This window comes from Elephantulus edwardii, unplaced genomic scaffold (assembly GCF_000299155.1).
Source record: "Elephantulus edwardii isolate Elephantulus edwardi_28Jun2011 unplaced genomic scaffold, EleEdw1.0 scaffold00361, whole genome shotgun sequence".
NCBI classification, from domain to species: Eukaryota; Metazoa; Chordata; class Mammalia; order Macroscelidea; family Macroscelididae; genus Elephantulus; species Elephantulus edwardii.
This window is the reverse complement of record NW_006400111.1, coordinates 528,296-554,783: the sequence shown is the minus strand read 5'-3', so window position 1 is coordinate 554,783 and position 26,488 is coordinate 528,296. Positions and strand designations below refer to the sequence as shown.

At 43.9% G+C, this 26,488-nt stretch overlaps 1 protein-coding gene across 2 annotated transcripts in view; it reads right to left on the bottom strand.

The window, feature by feature from the left end:
* Nucleotides 1-26,488, bottom strand: part of PRKCB (protein kinase C, beta) — a 553,123-nt gene that overhangs the window by 60,426 nt on the left and 466,209 nt on the right. For both annotated transcript variants that reach the window (XM_006902042.1, XM_006902041.1), the window contains exons 11-13: nucleotides 13,765-13,856; nucleotides 9,710-9,772; nucleotides 5,478-5,616 (exon numbers count right to left, since the gene is read on the bottom strand). In XM_006902042.1, coding sequence (XP_006902104.1) covers nucleotides 5,478-5,616; nucleotides 9,710-9,772; nucleotides 13,765-13,856 — 294 coding nt within the window. The remainder of the gene's footprint in view (nucleotides 1-5,477; nucleotides 5,617-9,709; nucleotides 9,773-13,764; nucleotides 13,857-26,488) is intronic.

Sequence of the window (26,488 nt, the reverse complement as noted above, 5' to 3'; positions counted from 1 at the left end):
TGGAAAGACAGAGACATTTCATCGGAGCTGAGCAGACGTGTGTGGTAGCTGGAGGTGGAATGCACTTGGCAGTGCGAGTGGGGGCAGAATGGGGATGGTGCTGAAGACAGGGCTCTTTCTCCTGTCACTTGCCAATTGGCATTAATCACAGCAGCTGTCTCGGACCCTGAAGCAGGCCAGGGGCTGCAAGAGTGAAGAGGGAACTCACAGTTTACCTGAGCTGCTCCTTCACCTTCTCACGGAATAAGCTACCTGCTGCGGGGGCCAAGACCTGTCTGTGGACCTCACATTGTCTTCTCAACGCACTCAGTGTGAGGTGGTATTTCACATTATTGCAAAAATGCAGGTTATATGACACTTGACAACTCAATGTCTTTTTGCTTGTGTAAGTCAACGCGACTGATTACATCAGTCATGGTGTGCAGACACCTCCAGTGTCCACTGCTGTATTTTCCATCTCCTTCAACAGAGCTCTGTGTAGCTAAACAGAGCTGTGTCCCTCTTTCCCCTGCCCTCCTGCTCCTGGTAAGCTCTTGATTTATAAATGTTGTGTGATTTTGTTTTCCATATAGACATAGTGAATATGACATTTAAAAGCAACATGCCTTAATTTTAATGAAAATATACCCAATATAACTGACACCCTCCTCAGTTTCCAGACATACTGAGCTGTGAGAGTTGCTGTTCATGCCCAGCTTTGTGTCAACATTCATGCTGCTTCTGTGCTACTTGTTTAACTTCCACTAACTTCATCTCCTCCCCGTCCCCTCACCCCCTAGGCTCCCGCTACAACTCATATATGTGCTTACCTTCTGACCTGTTGGTCTTACACTGGTTTTGGATTTATTTATTTTTTTTTTAAGAAAAAGAAATGACACATTAATTACTTAAGAAACTACACATCAATTCTGTGGCCCAATTTTTTCTCTGGTTCTTGGGTTTTCTTTCTTTCTCTTTTGCTCCAGATGAATAAAGACAAACAGTTGTATCTTAGATGATTAAAGAGCTTGATATCCCACAACACAGGTGGTTATGTCATTGTGTTATGTATTGTAAAATGTATCATGACATTGACAAGCTTGTTTTACCTGACCATGACCTTGCGCCTAAACCGAGAAAATGAGGATCAGTGTGTCTAATTAACCTCAGCATCTGTAGTCTTCTTCTCCCTTTTTGTTGTAACTGTTACAAAACTATATATACTCCAAAGTCTCTGTAAATTTTCATTAAAATTAATAATAAAAAAATTGAGGAGAAAATCCCCCCAAACTATATACACCCATTCACCATCCACCCTTTCCTCTATGTACAGCTTACAGGACTGTTATCTTGGTACAACTTATAGGACCGTTACCTCAGTCACAGTGTGAAAACCTCACCTATACGTGGTGCCACCTTTCTTCATTTTTACATAAAAAACTGACTACTACCTAGAGGTGCTTCTCTCTCTGACCCCTACTCTACCCCTTTAAGCACTAATTAAGATTGTTGGGTTGTTACTGTTGTTATGTGCCAAGTAGGAACTGACTCACAGCTGACCCTCCAGCAGGTCTTCAGAGGCAGTAAATCGCATGAGAGGAGACTTTTTTCTTATGGAGCAGCTGGTGGAACTGAACACTGTGCCTTTAGGTTGGCTGTACAATTTTCTCACCACTATACCACCAGAGCTATAGATCTATACCTATTCAAATAACTCCATAAAAGTGAGAAAATAACAATGGGGTTGGGTTTTGTGATTGACATAGTTTGCTTACAGGGCTCCTAGTGTTGCTGCTAACCAAAAGGTTGGCTGTTCAAATTCACCAGCTGCAGAGAGTCCTGGTGGCCTAGTGGTGAGAACCTGCACTGCAATCCTGAAGGCACACAGTTCAAAGCCACCAGTTGCTCCATTGGAGAAGGATCAGCAAATTTACCAGCTCCTTTGAGGGAGAAAGATGGACAGTCTTTTCTCAGAGAGATTTACAGCCTTAGAAACACAAAAGAAGGTTACCATGGGTCAGAATCCACTCAGTGGCTGTAGCCTGATTTTCGCAGGGGGTGGTTAAATAAAATGACAGCATAGAATAAAAATCAGTCATAATTCTTTATCAAGAGAAAAATTATTATTAATATTTGGTCTACTTCCTGAAACAAATTTTTTTGTGAATTCATTTTAAACTCGGAATTTTTCCCCCTAAGCTCCTGTCACGTGGCCAAATGTGGACCTTCACTGAACTGTCTTATTCTGCCCCATCCCCCGACCCCCATTCTCTTAAGAGCTCTGGGGGCCTAGTGGCAAGAAGCTGTGCTGCAATTGTGAAGGCAAGCAGTTCGAGGCCACCAGCTGCTCTGCGGGAGAAGGATAGACAATCTCCTCCCGTGTGATTAACCGTCTCTGGAAACCTGCCGAAGGATCTGCTATTGATCGATTCCAACTCGACAGTGTACAACAACAGCAACATTATCTTTTATGCTAAGTTTTGTACATCCATGTTGTCTGTTTTTACCTTTGCATAAAATTACACTGAAAGAATAGACCAAAATCTATCAATTCTCAACGGGTGAGGCTTCTATTGCTGCAATAGATAACCCTTTAACGGGGTATCTGGCCATCTGTCCAATTATTTCCTTCTGATAAATTTCCAGAAATAGTGCTGGTGGATCAAATGGTAGCAATTGTGAGTTAAGGGGTATTCTTCCTGACAATTTGACACGAGTAGGATTAGAACAGTTATGTGATTGTCCATCTTCCAGTGTGTATGGGATCAAAGGGCTTATAAAATATGTTATTGTTCCATGTCCTTGAGTCAGAGCCAACTTAGAGCTGACACTCGGTGGGTATTTAGAGGCTAAAAATCACACCGGCGGAGACTGTCCATTTTTTCTCCAGTAGAGCAGCTAGTAGATTTGAAGCATGTGCCTTTGGGTTGGGAACACAACTCCTTACCCACTGGGCCACCAGTTACAGATATGATATATAGCGATGACACAGCTGAGAGTTGAAAGTGAGAGAGTCAAGATTTTGAATCTTTACTATTCACCAGCTCTGTGACCTTGGAGAGGTGATTCCATTTTTTAAGCCTTACTCACTGCCTCTTTAGAATGCAGTTAATATATGTTTCCTGGCATTTTGGAGGATGAGATATAACGGGCTTCTCACACATTTTGCCCTCAAAATGCTAGTTACCACTAGAATGTTCTCTAAGTCAGTCCTTGAGGCTTTACACTAGAAAGAGGCTTCAGAAATTTTGACTGTAAAATGAATGTGTTTATCAAACTCCATCTTCCACCTCAGACTCCTACAAAAATCAGAAATATACTCTGAGGGGCACTGACTATGAGAGCCTCGAGAGGCAACTTTCCGCAAGGGCATTTCGCACAGAAAGTATTTTCACACGTTTATACCACATCTTACTTGATTTTCATTGTCAATCCTCTGACAAAGGGAAATGAAACCAAGGGAGGCGGAAGGTATCTTCAGAGGTATGGGAGTTAGTTAATGGCAGAGCAGGATGAACACCTGACCTCAGCTTGTCCTTCCATCCCTGGTGTGCGAGGAGAGGGTCACTTCACTAGAAACACTCTTCCGCCCCTCTCCACGCTCACCAGCCTCACAGCCAACCAGGAGCACGACAAAGCCACAGATATGGGGCCCCTGTGCAAGGGGTCTGGTTCAATCCAGGCTGGGCATATTCAAAAGTTACTTCTGCAGATGCGAAAGTCTCACTACAGTCAAGAACCAGAGATTCTTGAATTCACGACACAGCAAACAACTAAGTCAGAGCTGTGTCTTATATTCTGTTTTGTTGTTGTTGTTGTTAAGTGTTGTCGAGTCGTAGGCAACTCATAGCAACCCTATGAACAAAAGTCCTCAACACTTGGATGACTTTCTTCCCTTCTCCAGGTTCATAGGGTTTCCGGAGGCAAGCTATTATGGAAGTTGATGCCACTCTGATATCCACTCCAACTAATTAAACAAAAGTGTAACAGGCTCAAGTGTACAACAGAGGGGAAAACCATCACGTCTTAACAAAAGGTTGCTTTTCAAATGAGTTACTCATTAATAACTCAAGAAATGCACAAAGTATATTTACCTTGTCGAGAGAATCTACAGAGCACAGACTGAGTTAGCTAGCCATCAACCGTTCTCGTTCGTGGAGGTAATCAGTGTTTTGCCACTGTCCTAACAGACACTGCCTTCCAGCCCTTCGATGCTTTTACATGTCGATACACGAGCTGATAGGAAACACAGAGCCATGTTCTGTGGATTCTTCCCATAACTGGCATCACACTGTATTTATCACTCTGTACCTTGATTTTCTTTCTCTCCGCAATATGTCTTTCTGTTATCTATATGTGTATCTAGCTCGTTCTTTTGAATTCATACCGATTCCATACTAGAAACACATCATGGATCTTTTTTCCCCCCACCACCTTCTGAATGAACATTGTTTCAAGTTAACAATGCAGGTAGATCCTGATTTTTGGAAGGCTGCACAATATTTCCTAATTAGGATAGAGCTTCGTTTAGCTAATTGTCTGTCCCTTTACAGATGGTCATTGAGTTCACTGTCTGCTTTTCATTATGAAAAATATTGTTGCAAGGAGGGGAAAAAACATCCGAAAATACAGCTCTGAACATATGTCCTTCCACCCTTCTCTGCACACGTGTGTGTGTGTGTGTGTGTGTGTGTATGTGTTTATAAACCAGGGGCAGAGAAGTAGCACTGTTTTATTAAGAACACACAGGTTTTACATTGTGTAATAATGTTATTTCATTACCTGGGGCCTTTTTTAACCATTGATACAAATCAAGTGACTAATAGGCGTGCGTGTGTGTGTGTGTGTGCAAATCCTCTAAGATCCATTTCCAAGATTTTCCATAAAAAATGAAATCCAGTAAGAGATTGCAGAATTCCATTCTTCCAAGCATCAAGGATCAATTCAGATAAATAGGAACACTAGTGTTTGGCACACACAGCGGCATCATGAGATGCTGGAAAATCCACCTCTTTGAGGAAGGAACACGAGGCACTCGAATGAAATCTTAATTATGGGGAAAAAAGAATTCAGAGTCCTCCCGAGTTCATGGCAGCTCCTACACACCTCTTAGTGCACAGAGCCTATGTCAGCCCAGGGGATTTCTTTTTCTCCCTCTCTCCTCGGTCTCCCACTTAGCAAACATTTCAATGTCATAATTAGGAGGAGGTATCATATGGCCACGCGCCACAGCAGCTTGACGAAGGCTTTCGTTAGTGTGCGGTGGATGGTTCTTTTTGAGTTTTATTTAAATTCGCTCCCAAACCTTGATGTATTTTTGGCCCGAGCTTCTGGATGTATGTGGAGTTAATTTGCATGTGTGATCTCAAAGGGATGATTTTTCAAGTACAGAATGAGGACCAGCCTGAGATTGTGCTTTCAGAGACCGCCCTCTACCCTTCCCAGCGTTGAGCGCGTCCATCGAGGGACGTCATCATCACAAGGCCATCCGCTCTCACCTCTGGGGCGATGTAGTCTGGGGTGCCACAGAACGTCTTGGTGGTCACCCCGTCCCAGATGTTTTCCTTACACATGCCAAAGTCAGCAATCTTGATGTGCCCCTCGGAGTCCAGCATCACGTTATCGAGTTTTAGGTCACTGCGGCAGACAAGAAGTAGGAAGGATTTAATTAAATGCCCAAATGACTTAATTAAAGGCAACCAGCAGCCACTCATGTACAAAACACTGCACTGGGGTGTTGAAGAAGTCCACATTCTCCTTCTTTCTTTCTTTGTGTCTGTTTCTCTCATACACACACACACATACACAGGAGCTTCATAAAATGAACTGTCATGGACTCGACTCTGACCCATGGAGACCCTCTGTGCATCAGAGTGTAACTGTGTTCCACGGATTTATTTTTTAAGGTAAAATAGTAAAGATAGATTTATTAGAACGTTACATCCCCAAAGGGACAGAACTTCATCTTTGAAAGGAAATATGGAGGAGAGACACCCCACACACACACACAGAGGATTTTTTTTAATGGCTGATTGTTCAGAAGTAAACTGACAGACCTTTTCCTGCGAGGTGCCTCTTAGGGGGACTCAAACCTCTAACCTTTAGATGAGCAGCTGAGTGTTCATCATCTGAACACCCCAGGGGCACAAAAGTAAATATAAACCAGCCCTGACCTTCCAACAGCTTCCAATCTTCCAGGGAGGTAAAAGTGTCCACAACCCTCTATGCTTCCTCCCTACCACCATCCCCAACTATGCTAAGTGTTTCTGAACACATGGTGAGATAGCATCTCTGTGAAAAGGGAAGAGGTACATAGACAGTTAAGCAAAGGGCAGCTTCTCCACAGAGGTTTCCTGCATCCGCATCCCAAGAGCTGACCTTTGCAACTTCAAACCCAAAGCAACCCACTACTGGTGAGTCGATTCTGAGTCTTGGTGTTTCAGAAGCTGCTAATCTTATTGGGAACGGATGATATCATCTTTCTCCAGGGAGCAGCCGGTGGAATCAAACTACTGACCTTTTGGTTAGCAGCCCACCATGTAACCCGTATGCTACCTAGGCTCCTTATCTTTGGTTGTTGTTGCTCTTGATTGCTGTCAAGTCGATGACTATTCATAGCGACCCTATGAACAAAAGACCTGAAATCCTTCTATAGCTATTGTCGTTTCTTCAAGGTCATAAGAGTGTCCAGAGGCATGTGGTTTAGGAAGTGGATGCCATTCCTGCTTACCTTTGGTAGGAATAGAAATCTATTTTTCACAAAATGCTTTCTTCCTGAATATCTCTGAACATCATGAACGAAAACTTATGATTGGCAGAACCTTATTTAACTCCAAATGTTCTAAGCTCCCCTAGGCCAGTTCTTCAGAGCACAAACCAGAAGTTTCCATTGAGTCTTTCAATTAAAAAAAATATTGATTGTGCATCTACTGCATGATAAAGGGCAAAGTGTCTGTTCTGGTGGGCTAGTGGTAAGAAGCTCCACTGTCAACGCAAAGGCGAGCCGTTCAAATCCACCAGCTGCTCCATAGGAGAAAGACGGGCAGTCAACCACCCTGAGATTTACTGCCTTTGAACACCTACTGGAGGGTCAGCCATGGGTGGTTCACACGTGACATCACACGACAACAACTCTGTGACAAGTACCATGTGTGGAGCTGAGTACGAGTAAGAAAAGGCGTGAATAAGATAAACGAGCATCCTTGTTCTGATCAAACTTAAGTATGGAGGAGAAGACAACTGATGAGTGTTCGAATCTATAAGCATGAATGTTATAGATTCTGCTAAGAGACATGATACAAACAAAGATGAGGAGATGAGATCAGCTGTAACAGAAGCAGCCACCTGAAACAGAATACCAGGGAAGACTTCTCTAAGTGAGGGACAGGGGAACTTTAAGCTGAAGGAAACATGGCACTCTCTCAGTATTTTATTTCTTGGGGGGGGTGGGCGCCTTGCACATGCCCACTATACCAAACCACTCCAGTACAAATACACTTCCTCATTCCTGAACACCGATTTCACTGTCAACATGCGATGTCAGAAGTCCCTGATTCCAATAGAAGACAGGAGAGCTGTTTCTGAAGATGTAAGAGGACACTTTGCTCTGTTCAGACCCTTCTCTTAAATCCTCTCGATTCTCAAACTCATTGCTGCTGAGTTGAGACCCACACATATTTGACCCTCTGGTGTGTATTCAGAGGTAGAGGCAGTAAATCACATGGGAAGAGACTGCCCATCGCTCTCTCACAAAACAACTGGTGGATTCAAACCATGTACCTTTGTGTTGACAGCACAATTCCTTACCACTAGGCTAGTGTCCCCAAAATGCGTGTCCACTAGGAAACTCAGAATAAGGTCTTCACAGATATAATAATTAAGGCAACATCCTACTGGATTTAGGACTCATCCTAAATCCACTATGACTGGCATTTTTAGGAGAGAGAGCATACAGAAAGAAAGCCATATAAAGACAAGGCAGAGGTTGGGATGATGTAGCTACCAGTGTAGCTACAAGGGTGACAGGAGCCACCAGGAGCTGGGAAGAGGCAACCAAGACTCTTTTCTAGAACCTTCAGAGAGAGCACGGCCTTGCCTGCCCTTCCATTTTAGACGTCTTTCTGTCATCCCCTCTGAGAGACTAGTTTCCACGATTTAAGCTACCCAGATTATGGTACAGATTTAAGCTACCAGATTACGGAAGCTCTGGTGGCCGAGTGGTTAAGAAGCTGCGCTGCATACCCAAAGGCATGCGGTTCAAATCCACTGGCTGCTCTCTAGGAGAAGGATGGACAATCTCCTTGTGGGAAATTAACTGCTTCTGAAAACCCACTGGAGGGGTCGGTTCCCACTACACGGTACACAATAACAACAACATATGGTACTGTGTGATAGAAGCTAACATGGTCCCACACCCATAAACTACAGCAAGAGACCCAAAGCCACAAGGTCACTCCTAGTCCCCCCAGACCCTAACATCCATGCTTTCTACAGACTAAGCAGAGGCCCCACTTCCAATCCCTGCACACAATGGCTCCTTATCTGCTTGATTTTACTTCTCCACAGCATTTCTCACCCCTGACAGCTTATATATATATATATATTTTTTTTTTTTTTTTTTACTCATTTGGCTCCTCCCTCTAGGAGAATGGAAGCTTCACAGGGGCAGGAGATTTTCTGCTGTGTTCACTGCTGTATTCACATCCTTTAGACAGTGCCTAGTACCTGAGTGGTGCTTAGTTAGCATCTAATGGGCTTCACCTCATGGCCACCTTATATCACATTTATATGGCAGGAACCACTGCCATGACGCTTGAGTCCCGGGACCACAATAGACGTTTAAGTCCATTGTCATAGTTACTATGTCACGCCACTTCACTGAGAATTTCCTCATTTCTGCTGACCCTCCCTTTATCCAACATGATAGCACATCATGGCGTGATATGTGCAGGAAGCACAGATTAGGCTCTTGATAAATATTTATTCAATGAAGGTATGATATGGGCTTTTATGGCTTTCTCTAAAATAGCCCCTTGTCCCTATCCAGAGGGGTTTGGAAATCCCATGAGCCAGCTGGTTAATCTTGCATAACAAAGCAGTCCAAACCCGTGCTGACCACGCCGCTTGTACCCACGGAGCGTGAGCAGGACTGAACGCTCTGGCCTCACTTACAAACGCAGCCCTGGGCTCCACAGCTGGCCTTGCAGAGAACACAGAGTGGAATGACTCATCCAGCTAGGAGCGGAGATGTGCTTCTCTGAAAACGGCCAAATGCCAAGCCCCAAACTTAATCCTGTTTTCCCAGCAAGCTACTCAGAGAGTCACTTCCAAGTTGTAGTTACATACCAAAACAGAAAAAAAAAATTGTTTTATAATAATATGATCATCACATTCTGCCAGCCAAGATTCTCTGCTTGATCCCCAAGTATAGGGGCCCACGGGATAGGAGGAGGGACACTGGGTCCTCAGTGGCGAAACTCTCCAAGAGTGAAAAAAAAAAAGACCATGTTTGAGGAGTCCACAAATCACTGCTGGTGGCAGAGTCTGCAGAGGGTTTAGTGTACCCATACCCACATGAATGCCCAAACTTTGCCAGGGCAGGGGGTGATGCTGCCTGGCCAAACACATGCTCAGGTCAGTTCTAGAGGATTCCTCCCTTATCATGGATTCTAATTTTCTGAATAGTTAGAGAGGAATACAGGGAAATGAGATGAAGAACGGGGCTACTTACCGGTAAATGATGCCCTTGCTCTGTAGGAAGAACAGGCCGATGGCAATTTCTGCAGCATAGAACCTGAGAAAATGGTTGAGAACAAACAACAGAGAAGGTTCAAGGACACTCTTATGTATGGCGAGTCTCAGAATTCAAAATCAGTATGAAGCAGGAGTAGGGCACTGAGATCCCACCGTGGATGGTCAGCCTTGTGTCTCATAAAACACTGAGCAGATGGACGGGTCAGGGTGGTTTTGAGAGCTACACTGCTGTCTTAAGGATAGACAGGGGATAGACAAAGTTTCAGCAGTTGTACAGAGAGAAAGAGGCTACAGGATATGATGGACTGGACAGAATATTATAGTATAATAACAACTAGCATCTGCTAAAAGGTTAACCATGTACCTAGAATTGGTCTAGGCATTCTCTAATTTAGTAACACTTCCAAGTTAGGGTTGATATTGGGCACCATCAAGTCAATGTGACTTATGGAAACTCTATGAACCACAGGTAAAAACTCTGCCCTAACCTGCATTGTCATTAGGATGCCCACCACGCTCACGCCCACTGCTGTAGGCACTGGGTCAATCGATGCCCTCGAGGATCTTCCTTTCCTTCAATGACCCTCTACCTTCCCAAGCATGATGCCCTTTTCCCAAGGACATTCCCAAAGGATGTGAGAGGAAATTTTACCACTCTTGGGTCGGATTCTTACACACCTCATCCTCAAACAAGGAAACTGAGACTTAAGGGGATACAATGATTCAGTCAAGCTAAAAGGCTAATGAATGATAAAGTCAGAAGTAGAAAGAGCATCTGTCTTAAGTGGATGCCCTTAATAAAAGTCCAGAAACATGGAGGTGAAGAGAAAGTGAAGGTCTGGTTATAACATAAAGTTGGCGCCGGTCTTTAGGAAAGTATGTGAAGTGTCTTGACGATGAGGTATCTTGTGTGATAATAGAATTAAAGCCTGTGGGGAATTAGACACTAGAAGTAAAAGAAGAGCCAGCCCTTTGGCTCCATTAGAGTTGTACTGACACAGTGAGGGCTTGAGGAGAAGCACAAGAATGCTAACCCCGCCAGAACCACAGGAGAGAAGGCTCACAAAACGGCTGACCTGCGCAGGGACCAGCAAGCTTCTACGAGGAAGGACTGGGGTTCGTGACAATCCCTGGCAACTTTCTGGCTAGGCAGCAACATCCTGGCAAACACCCAAATAAAAAATGAACCTGTTGCCGTCAAACTGACTCCAATTCATGCTGTTGTTGTTGTTAGGTGCCACTGAGTCGACTGTGACTCCACAGCAACCCCATGAAGAACAGATGCGACCCCATGAAGAACAGATGGGAACCTTGCACTATCCTGCGTCATCCTCAATCCTGGCCATGCTCAAGTCCAACGTCGTAGTCACTATGTCAACATAGCTTGTCGAGGTTCTTCCTCTTTCTCTGAACCTCTCCTTTCCCAGCACTATGTCTCTCTCCAAGGATCCTCTAACTAGTTTGGCACTTGTTATATGTCATTGAGTGCCTGGAACTCATAGCGATCCTATGTACAATAGCTCTGAACTCGGCTCTAGCTTGACCCAGTCTCACTGACTCCAACATGCCTACCTCCATTGACCCGGTTACTGTGTCAGTCCATCGCACCCAGGGTCTTCCTCTCCTGAGCTATCCCTCTACCTTTCCAAGCATGATGTCCTTCTCCAGGGACTGGTCCTTCCCAGCCACATGGCCAATGTATGTGAGAAGAAGCTTCAAAATCCTTGCCTCCAAGGAGCAACTTGGTTTCACCTTCATCAGGATAAAGCTGTTTGAGTTGTTTTTCTCTCTTGGCAGACCATATGAGTTCAATTCTCTCCTCGAGCACCACAACTCAAAGACATTGATTCTTCTTCTGTCATCCTCAGTAACCATCCAGCTCTCTGATGCACAGCATTAATTGCAAAGTCCATAGCCTGAATTAGATACATCTTAGTCCTTAAATTGACATCACTACCCTTTAGCACTCTGGAGAGGTTCCTGACAGCAGACTTCCCCAATGCAATGCATCTTTCGATTTCCTGACTGTTAGTGCTAAGAGTTTTGATTGTGGAGCCAAGCAAGCTATAATTGTTAACAACGTCAATGTCTTCTCTATCTATCATGGTGCTGTCAATTGGCCCAGTGGTGAGAATCTTCGTCTTCTCAGTGTTGAGATGCGATCCATATAGAAAATAACAGTCCTTGACCTTTTACAGCAAACACCTCAGGTCCTCCATAGTTTTGGCAAGCAAAGCTGTATCATCTGTATAACTCAGGTTGTTGATGAGTATTGGGCCAATCCTGATGCCACATTCCTCTTCAAAGTTCAGCTTCCCAAATGATCTGTTCTGCACACAGATTGAAAAGGTATGGAGACAGGATGCATTCCTGGTGCACTCTTTTCTCAATTTTGAACCAGGCAATGTTTCCTTGCTCTGTTCTGAAGACTGCTTCCTGGTCCACATTTAGGTTTCGCATGAGCATAATCAAGTGTTCTGGACTCCCTTTTTCTCAAGGTTAACCACAATCTGTTGTGAGCCACGTAGTCAAATTTCACAGACTAAGCCTTCACATAGTTGATGAAACAATGATAGACATTCTGCTGGTACTCTTTCCTTTTGGCCAAGATCCATGACATTGGTGATAATGTCTCTAGTGTCACAGCCTCTTCTAAATCCAGCTTGTATTTCTTGTAGTTCTCTGTCGATGTACTTTCTGGTCTAATAATTTTTGGATAACCTTCAGTAGGATTTAGCTTTAGTGTGATATTAGTGATACTGTTCAACAATTTCTACACTCTATTGGATCATCTTTATTTGGAATGGGAATGAATATGGATCTCTTCCAGTCAGTTAGCCAGGAAGTTGTCCTCCAGATTGTTTGGCAAACCCTGATAAGCACATCCAGGGCAGCAGCTAACTCATAATGTCTGATACAAAGCAAAACTGCCTCAAAAGGTTTCCAGGGCTCTGACTCTTTGTGGACGCAGACTGTCACATCTTTCTTGGACCTTGCTGGCAGGATAGACTACCAACCTTTTGGCTGGCAGCAAAGTGCTGTAACAGCTATGCCACCAACATAAACACCCTAGGAGAGGTCACTGTGGTTCATTCTTATGATATGTGAATTCTTGTTTGCCAACAAGGTTCTAAGAAGGAGAGTCAGTAGGGAGAGTGATATGATGAGATTTTTTGATCTAAAGAGAGGTTCCTCTGACTTACCTATGGACTGAAGTGGACAGAGGAGAAACAAATTTCAGTTGTAAGACACGTTTGCAAAAATCCACCATGTGTAGCAGGATCTTAACAGCCTACACCTCTCTCTATCTCAGAGCCACAAACCACACCCACAGTGCAACGTCCTCTTCATAGTTTGAGGTTCCTGGAGTGGAAGCATCAAGTAGAATGGGGCACACAGGAAAGAGAGGTTTGCTCACAATCCTGGGTCCGTCTCTCTGTAACTGTGTAATGTCAAATACATTTCCAAACTTCCCAGCTCTTGGTCTCCTGGTTTGTAAAGGGGAGACAAGAACACGGAGCTCCCAGGATCCCAAGGATGTTCTCAGGTCTGTTGTCGTTGTTGTGTACAGCTGAGTTGGAACCGACCCATAGCTGACCCTCCAGTGGGCTTTCAGAGGCAGTAAACTGGACAGAAGGAGACTGGTGGATTCAAACCACATGCGTTTGGGCTGGCAATGCAACTCCTTACCACTAAGTCACCAGAGCTGGGACCATATTTGTTGTTAGGGGCCGGGGGCCTAGTAATCTCTCAATGAATATGGCAAATGAACCAACGCTAACTACAAGTCCCCAAAGAAGCTACAGGGACCCACTTAAGAGACAAGAGAACTGGGTGTGTGTGTGGGGGGGGGCGGAAATCCACTTTCTAGTCTGTGGTAAGAAAGAAGGAAGCAGAAACATTAAGAATATTGTCCTCTTTTGCATGAAGAAGTCCCAGATGTCTAAAATCCCCCTTTGTCTAAACAGTCACAAGCACTAACATGCAGCCCGTTTATCCCAAGGGACGAGGACAGTACAGGGCCCCACGTACACGGCATGCGGCTCCTTAAAGCGGCCAACTTGTTGGATGTGGTACATGAGGTCGCCTCCATTCACATACTCCATCACGAAGTACAGGCGGTCCTGGAAGAAGAGAGAGGGAGCAGGGAAAGCAGCAAGTTCAGTAACCTGTAGTTTCTCAAATGCCAAAGGGAACGCTCAGAATATCTGGAGGTTCTAGTCCACGCTGCGAGACCTTGCTGGCAGGCCCGTATCTGCCAGGCCCGGGGTCTCCCCCAGGGCGACATTTGTGCCAGCGAATGCAGATGCATGCAAGGAAGTGGAGGTGCTGCATGACTAATTGTTTTGAATTAATAGCTGTAAGCTTAAATTAGTTTGTACTGGAAATATAATTAGCACATTCATCCGTGACTTAATGATAGTTTTGTTTAGGATGAGGCTAGTTTTAATAACAATAATTTGCCATCACTCAAAATCGAGTTCTAGTAGCCTAGTGAGTAAAGAGGTGTGCTGGCAACATGAAGGCAGGCAGTTCAAATCCACCAGCTGCTCCGAAGGAGAAAGATGGGCAGTCTCCTTCCCTGAGATTTACTGCCTCTGAAAATTCTCTAGAGTGTCTATGATCTTCTGTGGTGGTTGTTGTGTTTGTAGAGTCAGAAATGACCCATATCTGACCCACCACGGGGTTTTCGGAGGCAGTTAATCACACAGAAGGAGAGTGCCCACCCTTCTCCGACAGAGCAACTGGTGGCCTCGAACTGCAGGAGTTGGGGATTGCAGTACAGCTTCTTACCACTAGGCCACCAGAGCTCCCTATGCCATTTATAGCCTCTGAAAACCTGCTGGAGGGTCAGCTATGGGTCAGTTCTGATTTGACAGCCTGTGGCAACAACAATCATACAGAAGCACAAACGTACTGAGGTCAAGTTAATTAAAACTCATAGAAACCCTCCACTGTGTTTCCCAGGCTACAGATCACAAGGAGAAACTATCCATCTTCCTCTCACCAAACACGGGCAGATTCAACCTGCTGGAGACTCAGCCTTTGGGTTGGCAGCACAATTTGCTACGGACGACACCATCAGATGATGGCCTCATGGTAAGGCGCTGCATTGTCAACTCAAAGGCAAATAGTTCGAATCCACCAGCTACTCCGTGGAAGAAAGATGGGCATTCTCCTCCCCTGCGATTTACAGCCTCTGAAAACTATCTAGAAGGTCTCTTATGGGTCAGTTATGACTGGACAGTACTTAACAGCAGCATCACCAGCATCAGAATACCCTAACTCCCTGTTAGTAAGTACTTGTAGGGGTGGAAGGCTGCTGTGGCGGTGTCCCTGGCTGGTACCATTGGTTAATGTGCTTGGCTCCAAAGGAGGAGGGTGGCAGCTTGAGTCCATACAAAGGCACCTCAGCAGACAAGCCTGGCAATGCACTTCCTAAAAACAAGCCCCTGGAAGCCCCGTGGAGCATGGCTCTACTCTCACACAACATGGTCATCATGGCTGGTGGTTCCACCATGGAGCGGAATTGATGGGTAGGTAGCTGTGGAGGTCAGCGTCCACCATGGCTGCCCAGGGTCTTCCTTCCTGGGGCTCATGTCTTTGTGAAGTTTCTAACCACAGACAAAAGAGCTAACTTCTGTGACTCACAGAATATGACAGAGTGTGATGTGAATATGACAGAGTGTGATGCCAGGGGGACTTGGTGATGAAAGACGTGGCAGCTTCCACCTTGCTGTTTGTGGGGTCACGGAGGGAAACATTGTCCTATCAGGCAGTGTTTTGGAAAGGGCCACGTGGCAATGAGGCCTTCTGTCAGCAGCTACCAAAGCCCACGCACATCAATCAGGGAAAACACCTTGGAAGTAGCTGCGTCAGCCCCAGGCCAGGCTTCCTGTCAGGCATCCCGGCTCCCACTTCACTGGTGACTCCAACCTGGACCTAAACCCCCCTGCTGTAGAGCTCATTCTGGCTCATAATCATTCTACACAGAGCAGAGGTGAACTGCCCCACTGGGGTCCCGATGCTGTAACCTGGACAGAAGCACATTGTCATACTTTTCTCTCATAAAGAGCCTAGTGTGTTTGAATGGCTAACCTTTCCGTCAGCATTTGAGCACTTTAACCACCACACCACTAGAGCTCAAACTCCCCCAACCCTCAAATCACCCAAAAAGTCGCTCTTGAATTCCTGACCCACCTCATGTAGAAGGTAACACATGTTTCCTGACTGGTTACTCAGCAACGAGGAACTAACAAAGTGATAAAGTGAACTCACAGACAAGCCAGTTTGAAAACAGTGTTCTATGAGGACAACTCGAGAAGTAGAAGAATTGGAGTAGAGGAAAAAAAACCCCATGTCCATTCAATGCTCTCCTGCCACCCATCCCACCCCAGTCTCTCAAGAGAGACTGAAAGGCCTTTCCAATCAGAGCCTACAGCCTCCTTCTGTCTGAAAGAAACTATTTCAAACCAGGTGTGGCTGGAAGCACCACAAAGCCAGAGGCCATGTCAAATTCACTTACAGCCCTGCACAAAGCACACAGCACCACACCTGGGCTGAAGTGAGCGCTGGGTGATGCTTCATGAAATGAGGGATTCGGTGATCCTGGAAGGCGGCCGGAGGTGGTGGACCCCGGGGCACTCGCTGCACCAGAAAGCACTGAAGCTCTGGTTCCACACCTTCCAGCTGGGTGGGCTTGGGAAGACCATGTAACATCTGGGAGTTTTAAAAAATCTCTGTTTAGAACATATGAACAGGGAGTGCTGGTGGCCCAGTGGGAAGGAGTTGGCTGGCAACCCAAAAGGTATGTGGTTTGAAGCCACCAGCTTCTCAGCAAAAGAAGGAGGGGCCATCTCTTCCTGTGTGATTAACTGCCTCTATAACGCACCCCCGCCCCTAGGAAGGTCGGCTATGGGTTGGTTCTGATGCAACAGCACACAACAGCAATAACAACGTAGCCAACCACCTTTAACTTTTGAGTGAAGAACAGGCTCAAATAAAAATGTGCAGTGCTACAAACTGCAAATGAAAGTGCTACTCCCATCACCACAGACTGCTTATTTATTTAAGCCCAATCAGTGGTTTTCAAATTGCCAGCTGTGCTCAGTCAACAAAGAACAACTCATCATCACTGCTGAGTCAGAATGAATAACAGACCCGCCAGGGGATTGTCAGAGGTTGGAAATGTGATCGCTGTGATGCTGAACACGGTGACACTGATGTGTCAAATGCAATAACGGTGACCCATGGTGGACAGTGTTTGGTGGAGCTCCACAATCAAAACAAGCTTGGAAGCAGGAGCGGCATCCACTTCTGAAATAGTTTGACTCCGGAAACCCTATGAGCCTGGAGAAACGAAAGTTATACAAGTGTTCAGGTCTTTTGTTCATAGGATCGCTAGAAGTTGTCTATGACTCGACAGCACTTAACAACAACAACAACAACAACAACAAATCATATGGGAGAAAACTATCTATATCCCCCCCGACCCCCAACTCCGAAGAGCAGCTGGTGAATTCGAACCATCTGCCTTTGGGTTGCCAGTGCAAACTCGCCACCAAGACACCAGAGTTCCCTACTGTTGAGTTATAATCAACTTTTTTGTTAGTTTTATTTTTTTTAAAATAAGGACAGTGCGATAAAAATGATTAGAGGCTCTTCACACAGTATCACGATGTCTTAATATGTGAAGCACATGCTTCATTTCTCTAAAGGTATGGCTGGGTCTCAAGGTACAAGGGTTTCTCACATTATTGTGTTGTGAGAGGCTGTCAAGTCCGACCCCACTCATAGTGGCCCTGTGTACAGCAACAGATTGAAATTGGGCCCAATTCTTACAATCTCCACTTTGCTTAAATCCACTGTCTGCAGTCACTGTGTCAATTCATCTCACTGAGGGTCTTTCTCTCCTCCTTGGCTGATTCTCCACTTTTCCAAGCATGATGCTCTTTTCTAAAGACCGGCCCCTCCCAAAGTCTCTTTGGCCTTGCTGCAAAGGGACACTCTGGTTTACGTTCTGGCTCACTGCAGTAAGATGGCCAGCCACTGTGTTGAGCTAAGTGACCAGAGGCATGGGTGATGGGGAAGAAAAGTGTTGGGCACAGGCTTTGAAATGATAGGACTTGCGGTCTATTCCACTACTTAGTCACCAAGTAGCTACTTAACTCCACTAATCTCTATTCTTTTTGTCACATGTAAATTGTCACTGCTGCACCTGCCCTGCAGAACACTTTAAATACACACACACACACACACACACACACACACACATACACACACTCTCTCTCTCTCTCTCCATACACCATGATGGTAACCATTTACCAAATGTTTAAATCACCATTTAAAATTTATCTTCCAAAAAAAATTTCTCTTCCCTACAGTACACAGAATGACAATTTATATGTAACACTAATATGTTCATTTGTCAGAGGTGTATTGAGTAAGGATTAGAATTGTAATTGCCATGATAATGAAATAAAGCGTCTATCTTTGGTGTACTGACAAGGTGATAGGCATTGAGTTAACACAGTTAGTCGTTAACCAAAATGTTGATAAGTAGCTTCAGCCCAGAGCACATGGAGATCTCCTTTGAACCATCACTACCGACAGCCCCACAGAGCACAACTCTCATCTGGCACCCTGGGGCTGTCATGAATTGGAGCTGGTTCTAAGACAAGGAGTTAAGCGGACTGTGTATTGTCTCTCATTTATCTCTCTAAACAAAGCAATATTATTAGTATGAGCATTTTTCTCCTTTCAAAGATGTGAGAGTTGAGATCGAGGAAGTTTAAATAACTTCCAAAGAGCATTCATTCAGCTGGGAAGCTGCAGCCAAGATTTTAATGTTTCTTCCTGTCAGGCTGACTCCAGGGAAGGGAAGGTTACCTCTGACTCCAGAGGTAAAGTTTTGTGCTGGACATTCTACGAGTGAGTGGATGTATCCTTTCAAATTCCTTGTGCAGGTGGGGAGAGAAAAAACAGAGAGACTGAGTTGTACCTCAGGGGAAAAGCTGGCAGGTTGCAGAGGAGAGCCCACCCAGCCCCATTCTCTTTTGGAATGTCAAAGGACTTTCTCAGAGTGGGACTACTTCACCCTCCCACATCCTCAGCGAAGGCAAAGACAGAGGGAGGAGGAATTATCACTTCAGCTCGATGGTTTATGAGATCTTCAGCAAGGTCACACATAAGTTGGTAACAGAGTGAAAATGGCAAGCCAGAACCAACGACACCCAATCTCTGGTTCCTTGGGTGCGTGTGGTGTTTTGTTGTGTTTTTTTTTTAAATATAGAAAACAAGGCTAAAAATAGCATCTGTCTTTGCTTCACATTGAAGAGAACCAAAACACTTGCTTTTAAAAATTATTTTTAAAACTAGCAGATGGCATTGGCCACAGAGAGAAAAGAGAGGGAGAGGTTTCACTTGCTTGCTTTCTGCTGGGAAGAACTCGACTTGCTCCCAAAATTCATTAGTCAGAATCCCAATATGAGAACACAGTTCTGCTGTGGGTGACACCATAGCCTGTGATCAGCTTCCATTGTTATCCATCATCCTGGAACTCAGCTGTGCCTGGCTTTGGCTCACCAATGCCTCTGCTATTAAACCTTATGGCTGGCATCTTACTGTCACTTCCCTTTCTGAACAAATATTTAATGATGCCCATTCTCTGCCAGGCACTATTGTGTGTGCCAGAGATGCCACTGTGAATAATCCAAGGTGCTGAATATCAAGAATTTCCAGAGTCAAAGGAGAACCTGACACATTCTCCAATAGTAATGTTTCTGAGGAGACCCTGGACAACGTAGAAGTTTTATGTGCTTTGTTGCTAACCAGGTTGGCAGTTGGAAGTCCATCTAGAGATACTTTGGAAGAAAGTCATGGCATTCTACTTCCAAAAAAAATCAGCCATTGAAAACCCTATGGGTCAAAAGGGGGAAACTGCAGAAAAAAAATTTCAAATTCTTATTGAATTCAGACTTTCTGGAGCCACAGAAGCTGGTTGAATCCTCAAAATTATTTCCCTATGAGAATATTTAAACCTTAAATAAATAAACAAAAAATCCAATTAAGTCTTCTTAAAATAAAAAAAAAATGTTTCGCTGATTTAATAAAGAATGCTTGCCTTGAGCACTGTGCTTTTTAAAGATCCATTTTGTTGGGCTCAAACTGCTAACAGCAACATGAAAGATTAGAAAGGAAACAGGGGCGTAGTGAGTGTATATTAATGTGTGTGGAACAACTCAGAAAAAGAGAAAGAGGACAGCTGTACAATTCAAAGACACACAATGTCACTGACTGTATGTGAAGAAACTTCAAACAGTGGATTTTTGAATATATATATTCTCAATAACAACAAAATCCATCATTTATAAAGAGATTTAGAAAACATCAACAGTGTTCCGAGTTGCTGAGTGACCTTGAGCCTGAAGGACAGGCATGGCTGCACTCTGCAGGCTGAGTGTCTGCAGTGACCAACGAGCCTGAGTTCTGTTTCTCCGACCCCAGTGGTCAGACCTGCCCCTGTCTCAGCATTTCTGCAGGACTGCTCACCTCCAGGAGGGCAGCACATAGCCCTGTTCCCTGGCACCACTGGACTTTGGACACGTTGTTGGTGACTACATCCACCAGTCTGCATCACAAAAAGGGCCAGGCCTCTTGGCACTTCCAGCTTTAACCTTTGTTGGTCTCTGTTATTTCAGCTATAATGAGGTAGGCATCTGCAGAGCTGGTGCCATGCTGTGGAATCTCTGACAGTTTTTATTTAAACCCTAAAAAATGATTGTACACTTCTTTGCCTCTGCTTAGTCATGCCATCCAATTGACAATAAGGAGAGAATCTAATAGATATGCCCATTGGTAAGAGAGCTCTCTCCTCCAAGTCACATGATTATTTTTCATAATTTAATCTTGAAGGAAGAGTTGGAAGGAATTATAGTCATTAAATAGTGAGACTGAGTTCTGCATTTTGGTGAGATAACAGAGTTGTCTCCTAATTGCTCTCAAACATCACAGTGTAATCAAACAGTATAGATGAGCTTTTGCCTTTTAATTTCTCAATATCCTAATGGGAATTCAGTTCATTATTATCAGCACATTATGAGCAAACTGTATTTGTTTTGGGAATGATGGATCATGGGAAAAATATTAAATCACAATTAAAATTCTGCAGAAATTTGAAAAAAAAATCCCAAAACATTTATAGCATAGAGTTGTACTCTGATATCCCTTGGTTTGCCATGACTCAGGACTGACTTGAGGGTAACCAGTATATCCCACAGTGCAATGGAAGATGATCTGGGAAAAGATAAAGAGATATACGTCTTCACCTTATAGTTTTTTTTTTTATTCACCTTATAGTTTTATAGTTATTTTTATACACATTGTGAAAAATATAACTAGCATTTCAAGTCTTTGGGTTTACAGCTGCTATCGCTGCAGAGAGAAAGAGTAGATTACAAGGTATCATCTGAGAGAGAAGGAAAGCAGGTTGTTGCGATCAGATTAGACTGTCCAAGTTTATCAATCCCAATTTCAGTCATTCAACGTAGCAGACTTTTCAACAAGTTTCCTGTCTTCTTTACTAATACTGTCATTGTTGTTGTGTACCAACAGCTGACCCTCTGGTGGGCTTTCATATGGGAAGAGACTGCCCATCCTTCTCCTGTGTAGCAGCTGGTAGATTCGAAACATATGCCTTTGGGATTGTAGTGTAGCTTCTAGACAACAGGCCACCTGTTTAAGATCTTTATTAGTTTCATTGTTTTAACCTACATATAATTCTTAAAAAATTGAAACCTTCATATCAAAGTCATCAATGGGAAATTATTTGCACATTGATGCCTATATACAATGAGCAGATATCTGGAATTCACTGCTGCTCTGGTATATCCAGGTTGGTTTTGGGGTATCAGCCCCTAAAATGGCTTATGCCATTTGGTGGTTCTTGTGTCACCAAAATTCATCTCCCATTCTACAGGGTTGTTGTGTGAACCATCGAGCTAGACCTGACCCATAGTTGACCCTCCAGGGGGGTCTCAGAGGCAGTTATAGCACAGGAGGAGATTGCCCATCTCATCTCCCACCACTCCATAGTGAAGAGCATAAAATGTGGAAAACGTTTCCACAGGAAGGCTGGAGACAATCTTGAGCAAGTACTGAGTTTTAGAGTTGAACAGAAGACTTGTGATATGAAGTCATGGTCGTAGGTGGTGGTGGTCTTGTCAGCTGCCATCAGTTGGACTCTACCTTACACATAAAAGAACACATGCAGCCCAGTTCTGTGCCCTCCTCAAGCTTGACTCCGCTGCTGTGGTTCCTGTGTCATTCCATCTCCCTAGGCATTAAAAGAGCAAAATTCCGGGGCCAGATCCAGGTCACATTTTCAGAGAACTCAGAACTTTGATCAAAACCAATATACAGCTAACTCTAACCAGGCCTCAGAAAGAATGTGATGCAATAAACTGCATAGAGACGCTCGCTGAGCTCTGGGGCTTCATGATCTCCACTCACTACCTCAAATGCTTACATAATTATTTCCCTCCATCAAAGTCAAAAGTCAAAGTCACTGTCATCAAGTAAGAATGGACTCAGAGCAGAGCTTCCAGCAGGTTTTCAGAGGCTGTAACACGTAGAAGAAGATTGTCTTTTTTTCTTCCTTAAATTTTATACTGATTTGCACACAAAGTTCATATATATTGTTTTTCACATTAGATCTTTCGCCTTTCCTTGACACATCACTCCCTCTACCCATCAAATTGTGTGATCCTATGATTAAGCCTTCCCCCACAACATGGATCCTTGTACTCGTTCTAGAATAACAGTCCTATACAGTATTTGTCTTTATGAGACTGAGTTAGTTCACTCAGTGTAATGCTCTCCAGTTCCTCCAATGTTAGGTAGTAATTTATAAAATCATTGCTGCTGTGTGTTGCATAGTATTCTATTTTGTGAATGTACCATAATTTCTCCATCCATTCCATAGTGGTTGGGATTTTGGGCTTGTTTCCATGTTCTTGCTATGGTGAGTAACACTGCTATGAACACTAGTATACAAGACTGATAATCTAATTACAACATGGGCAAAAGACATGGAAAGACTTTTGACAGAGGAGGACATTCGGATGGCCAACAGACACATGAAGAATTGTTCAAAATCACTGGCAATAAGAGAGATGCAAATCAAAACCACAATGAGATACTATTTCGTCCCAGTAGCAGTGGCAAAGTTTAGCAGGGCAACAAGTAATAAATGTTGGAGAGGATGTGGTGAGACAGGAACCCTTATATACTGTTGGTGAGACTGTAAAATGGTAAAATCATTCTGGAAGGATGTTTGGTGTTTCCTCAAAAAGCTGAACATAGACATTTCCATGTGACCCAGTTATTCCATTGCTTAAAATATACTCTGAGAAAATGAAAACTGAGGCACATAAAGACTGTCTATCTTTATCCTTTGGAGCAGCTGGTGGATCCAAACCACTGCCTATGTGTTGGCAGGACCATCCTTTACCCCCTTGGCCACCAGAGCACCCTGCATAGTTTTCTGAAATTTAGCTTTGTTTTCCACTCTTCCTCTAAAATGTTCTCAAGGCTTCTAAAGTTGTACATATAGTCACAGCAAGTGGGGTTTTTATAGCCCTATCAAGGGAGTTCTGATCACACAGTCAACAAGAGAGTGACACTGCCAACCCAGAGGTGTAGTGTTGCTGATGGCTGGAAGCCACCAGTTGCTCATCAGGAGAAAAATGGGTAATCTTATCCCACACGATTTACAGCCTTCAAAAACCGACTGCAGGGTCTACTCCAACTCACTGACAATGAGTTTACTTTATTTGTGGGCTTGACTATATGAAAATGAGAACATTTTTACTGAGTATCAACTCAGACCCCACTTTCTCTCCTACTTGTCCAATTTCCCAAAGAGAACAAGTCACCACTTCAAGCTTCACTTTCCATCTCTCTGGGTTGATGAATCTTATTTTCCCATCTTCTCTCTCTCCTCAGCTCATCAGCTCCAGCTGGCTACAGGATATTTCTATGTGGGTGTTTCACTGTTCCACTGTCAAGTCTAATTAAAAACTCAGGCAGAAAGCTGATGCAGAATTCACACCATACACAGAAATCAACTCAAGGTGGACCAGAGACCCACAGGTAAAGCCCCAAGCCATGAAGATTATATGAGATAAAATGGGACCAAACTTAACTAAATAGGCTGGCAAATAAAGTCAGAAATGCTATAAAGGGTTAACACTGATGAATGGGATCTTCTAAAGATTAACTCCCTGTGTGCATCAAAAACTTCTTCCAGAAGCATGAAAAGAAAACCTATCAACTGGGATAAAGCATTCGGCAATGATATTTCTGACAAGGGTCACATATCAAAAAGTTTACAAGAAAGAGACTGATAACCCAATTACAAAATGGGCAAAAGACACAGAAAGACTTTTCATTGAGGAAGACATTTAGATGGCCAACAGATAGATGAATAAATGTTCAAAATCACTGGCAATAAGAGAGATTCAAATCAAAACCGCAATGAGATACAATCTCACCCCAGTAACAGTGGCAAAGTTCAATAGGACAGCAAGTAATAAATGTTGGTGAGGATGTGGAGAGATTGGAATTCTCATTCACTGTTGGTGGGACTGTAAAATGGTATAACCCTTCTGGATGGCATTTTGGCTGAACAAAGAAATGCCACTATGCTATTCCACTGCTTGGGATATACCCTGGGGGGGGGGGGAAACTAAGATACAAGTGGAGATTTGTACACTGGTGTTCATAGCAGTGTTATTCATAATAGCGAGAACACGGAAACCACCCAAGTGTCCATTAATAAATGAATGGATTGAGAAGGTGTGGTACATTCACACAACGGAATACTATGCAGCACTCAGGAGCAATGATTTAGAAAAATACTACATGACATTGAGAGAGGCCTAGAGAACATTATGCTGAGAGAACTAACTCAGTCTCATAGAGACACACACTGTATAAGACCATTACTGTAAAAACAGATAGGAAGATGTGTATAAATGCCCAAAGAAGGGAGAGGGGAAGTGGGGCTTGAGGGTGAGGAGGGGAAGAAACCATTGGGTTGCTGAGTTTGGTGGTTAGAGGGAGAGGGTCAAGGAATTAGGAACGATCCTGTGGGGATCTAAAAAGACAGGGTAAAAGTGGGCATAAATCAATGGCCATTAATTACATAAAACACAATGCATGGGAATGATCATATGAAACACAATGTGAATGAAGGAATGTGTGAAATACAGTGCATATGAATGAAAAATAAAAGCCTAAAAAATCCCCCAACAACATGTGGAATAATAATAATAATAATAATAATAATAATAATAATAGAAAGGGGTTAGGTGAGACTTTAATGTATCATCCTGTGAATAAAGTGGGAGGATTTTGCAAAAAAAACCCCTCACAAACCAAACTCAGAGAGGCCACCTCACCATCTTTTTCTTCCAGCTAGCCAACGTGCTCAACTCTCGAGGCTCAGTCTTCTAAACCGCCACTGCTATTATTACTTTTCATTACACTGTTAACCCTGGTCCTCTAAGCTTGAAATGACTTCAGGTAATTTTAAATCCCCCTTTCTACATTATCTCTTATATTTAATCAACAAACCAATAATATTAAGAAGTCTGTCATTCCAGCACATTAAATGGCTGGGGAGAACGTTCCCAAACTTGGACTGTGAGTTCAAGTGTGTTGCTTGTGGTGAGGCGTCAAGTTGGAGCTGACTCGTAGTTGACCCTCCAGTGTGTTTTCAGGGGCTGTAAAACGGTGCAGGAAGAGACTGCTCATCTTTCTCATAAGGAGTGGCTGGCACATATAAACTAGGCCATCAGAAAGTTGTTGCGGTGATGTGCCATTAAGTGGACTGCAACTCACAGCAACCTAATGAATAGTTCTGAATCCTGCCCTTTCTTGAGCCGATCTCATTGTCTCTGACATACCTGCCACCATTGCTACAGTCACTGTGTCAATCCAGGGTCTTCCTTTCCTGCCCTAACCCTCCACCTTTCTAAGCATGATATCATTCTCCAAGGACTGGTCCCTTCTGGCAACATGCTCAAAGTATGTAATATGTTGTTGTTGTTATGTGCCGTCGAGTCGCTTGCCACTCATAGCGACCCTACATACAACAGCCCCAAACTATGCTCTGTCCTGTGCCAATTGCACTATCTCTAACACACCCATCCCAACTACCCCAGTCACTGAATCAATCCACCTCATAGAGGGTCTTCCCCTCCTGCACTGTCCCTCCACTCTCCCAAGCATGATGTTCCTCTCCAAGGACCGGTCCCTCCTTACAACATGTCCAAAGAATGTTAGACGGAGCCTCAGAATTCTTGCCTCCAAGGAGCAGCCCGGTTTAACCCTCTCTAGGATGAATCTGTTTGTTTTCCTAGCAGTCTCCAGCACCACAGCTCAAAGGCATCAATTCTCCTTCTATCCTCCCTAGTCATTCTCTGATGCATAAAAAGTGATTGCAAAGACCATGGCCTGTATCAGACGCACCTTAGTATCCAGAGAGACATCATTGCTCTTCAGCACTTTGGAGAGGTCCCTAACAGCAGACTTTCCCATGGCAATACAACTTTTAATTTCCCGGCTTCTGGTGCCAAGAGTGTTGATAGTGGAGCCAAGCAAACTAAAGCTGTGGACAATCTCAATCTCTTCACCATCCATCTTGATGCTGCCAATTGGTCCAGCGGTGAGACTCTTTGTCTTCTTGATATTG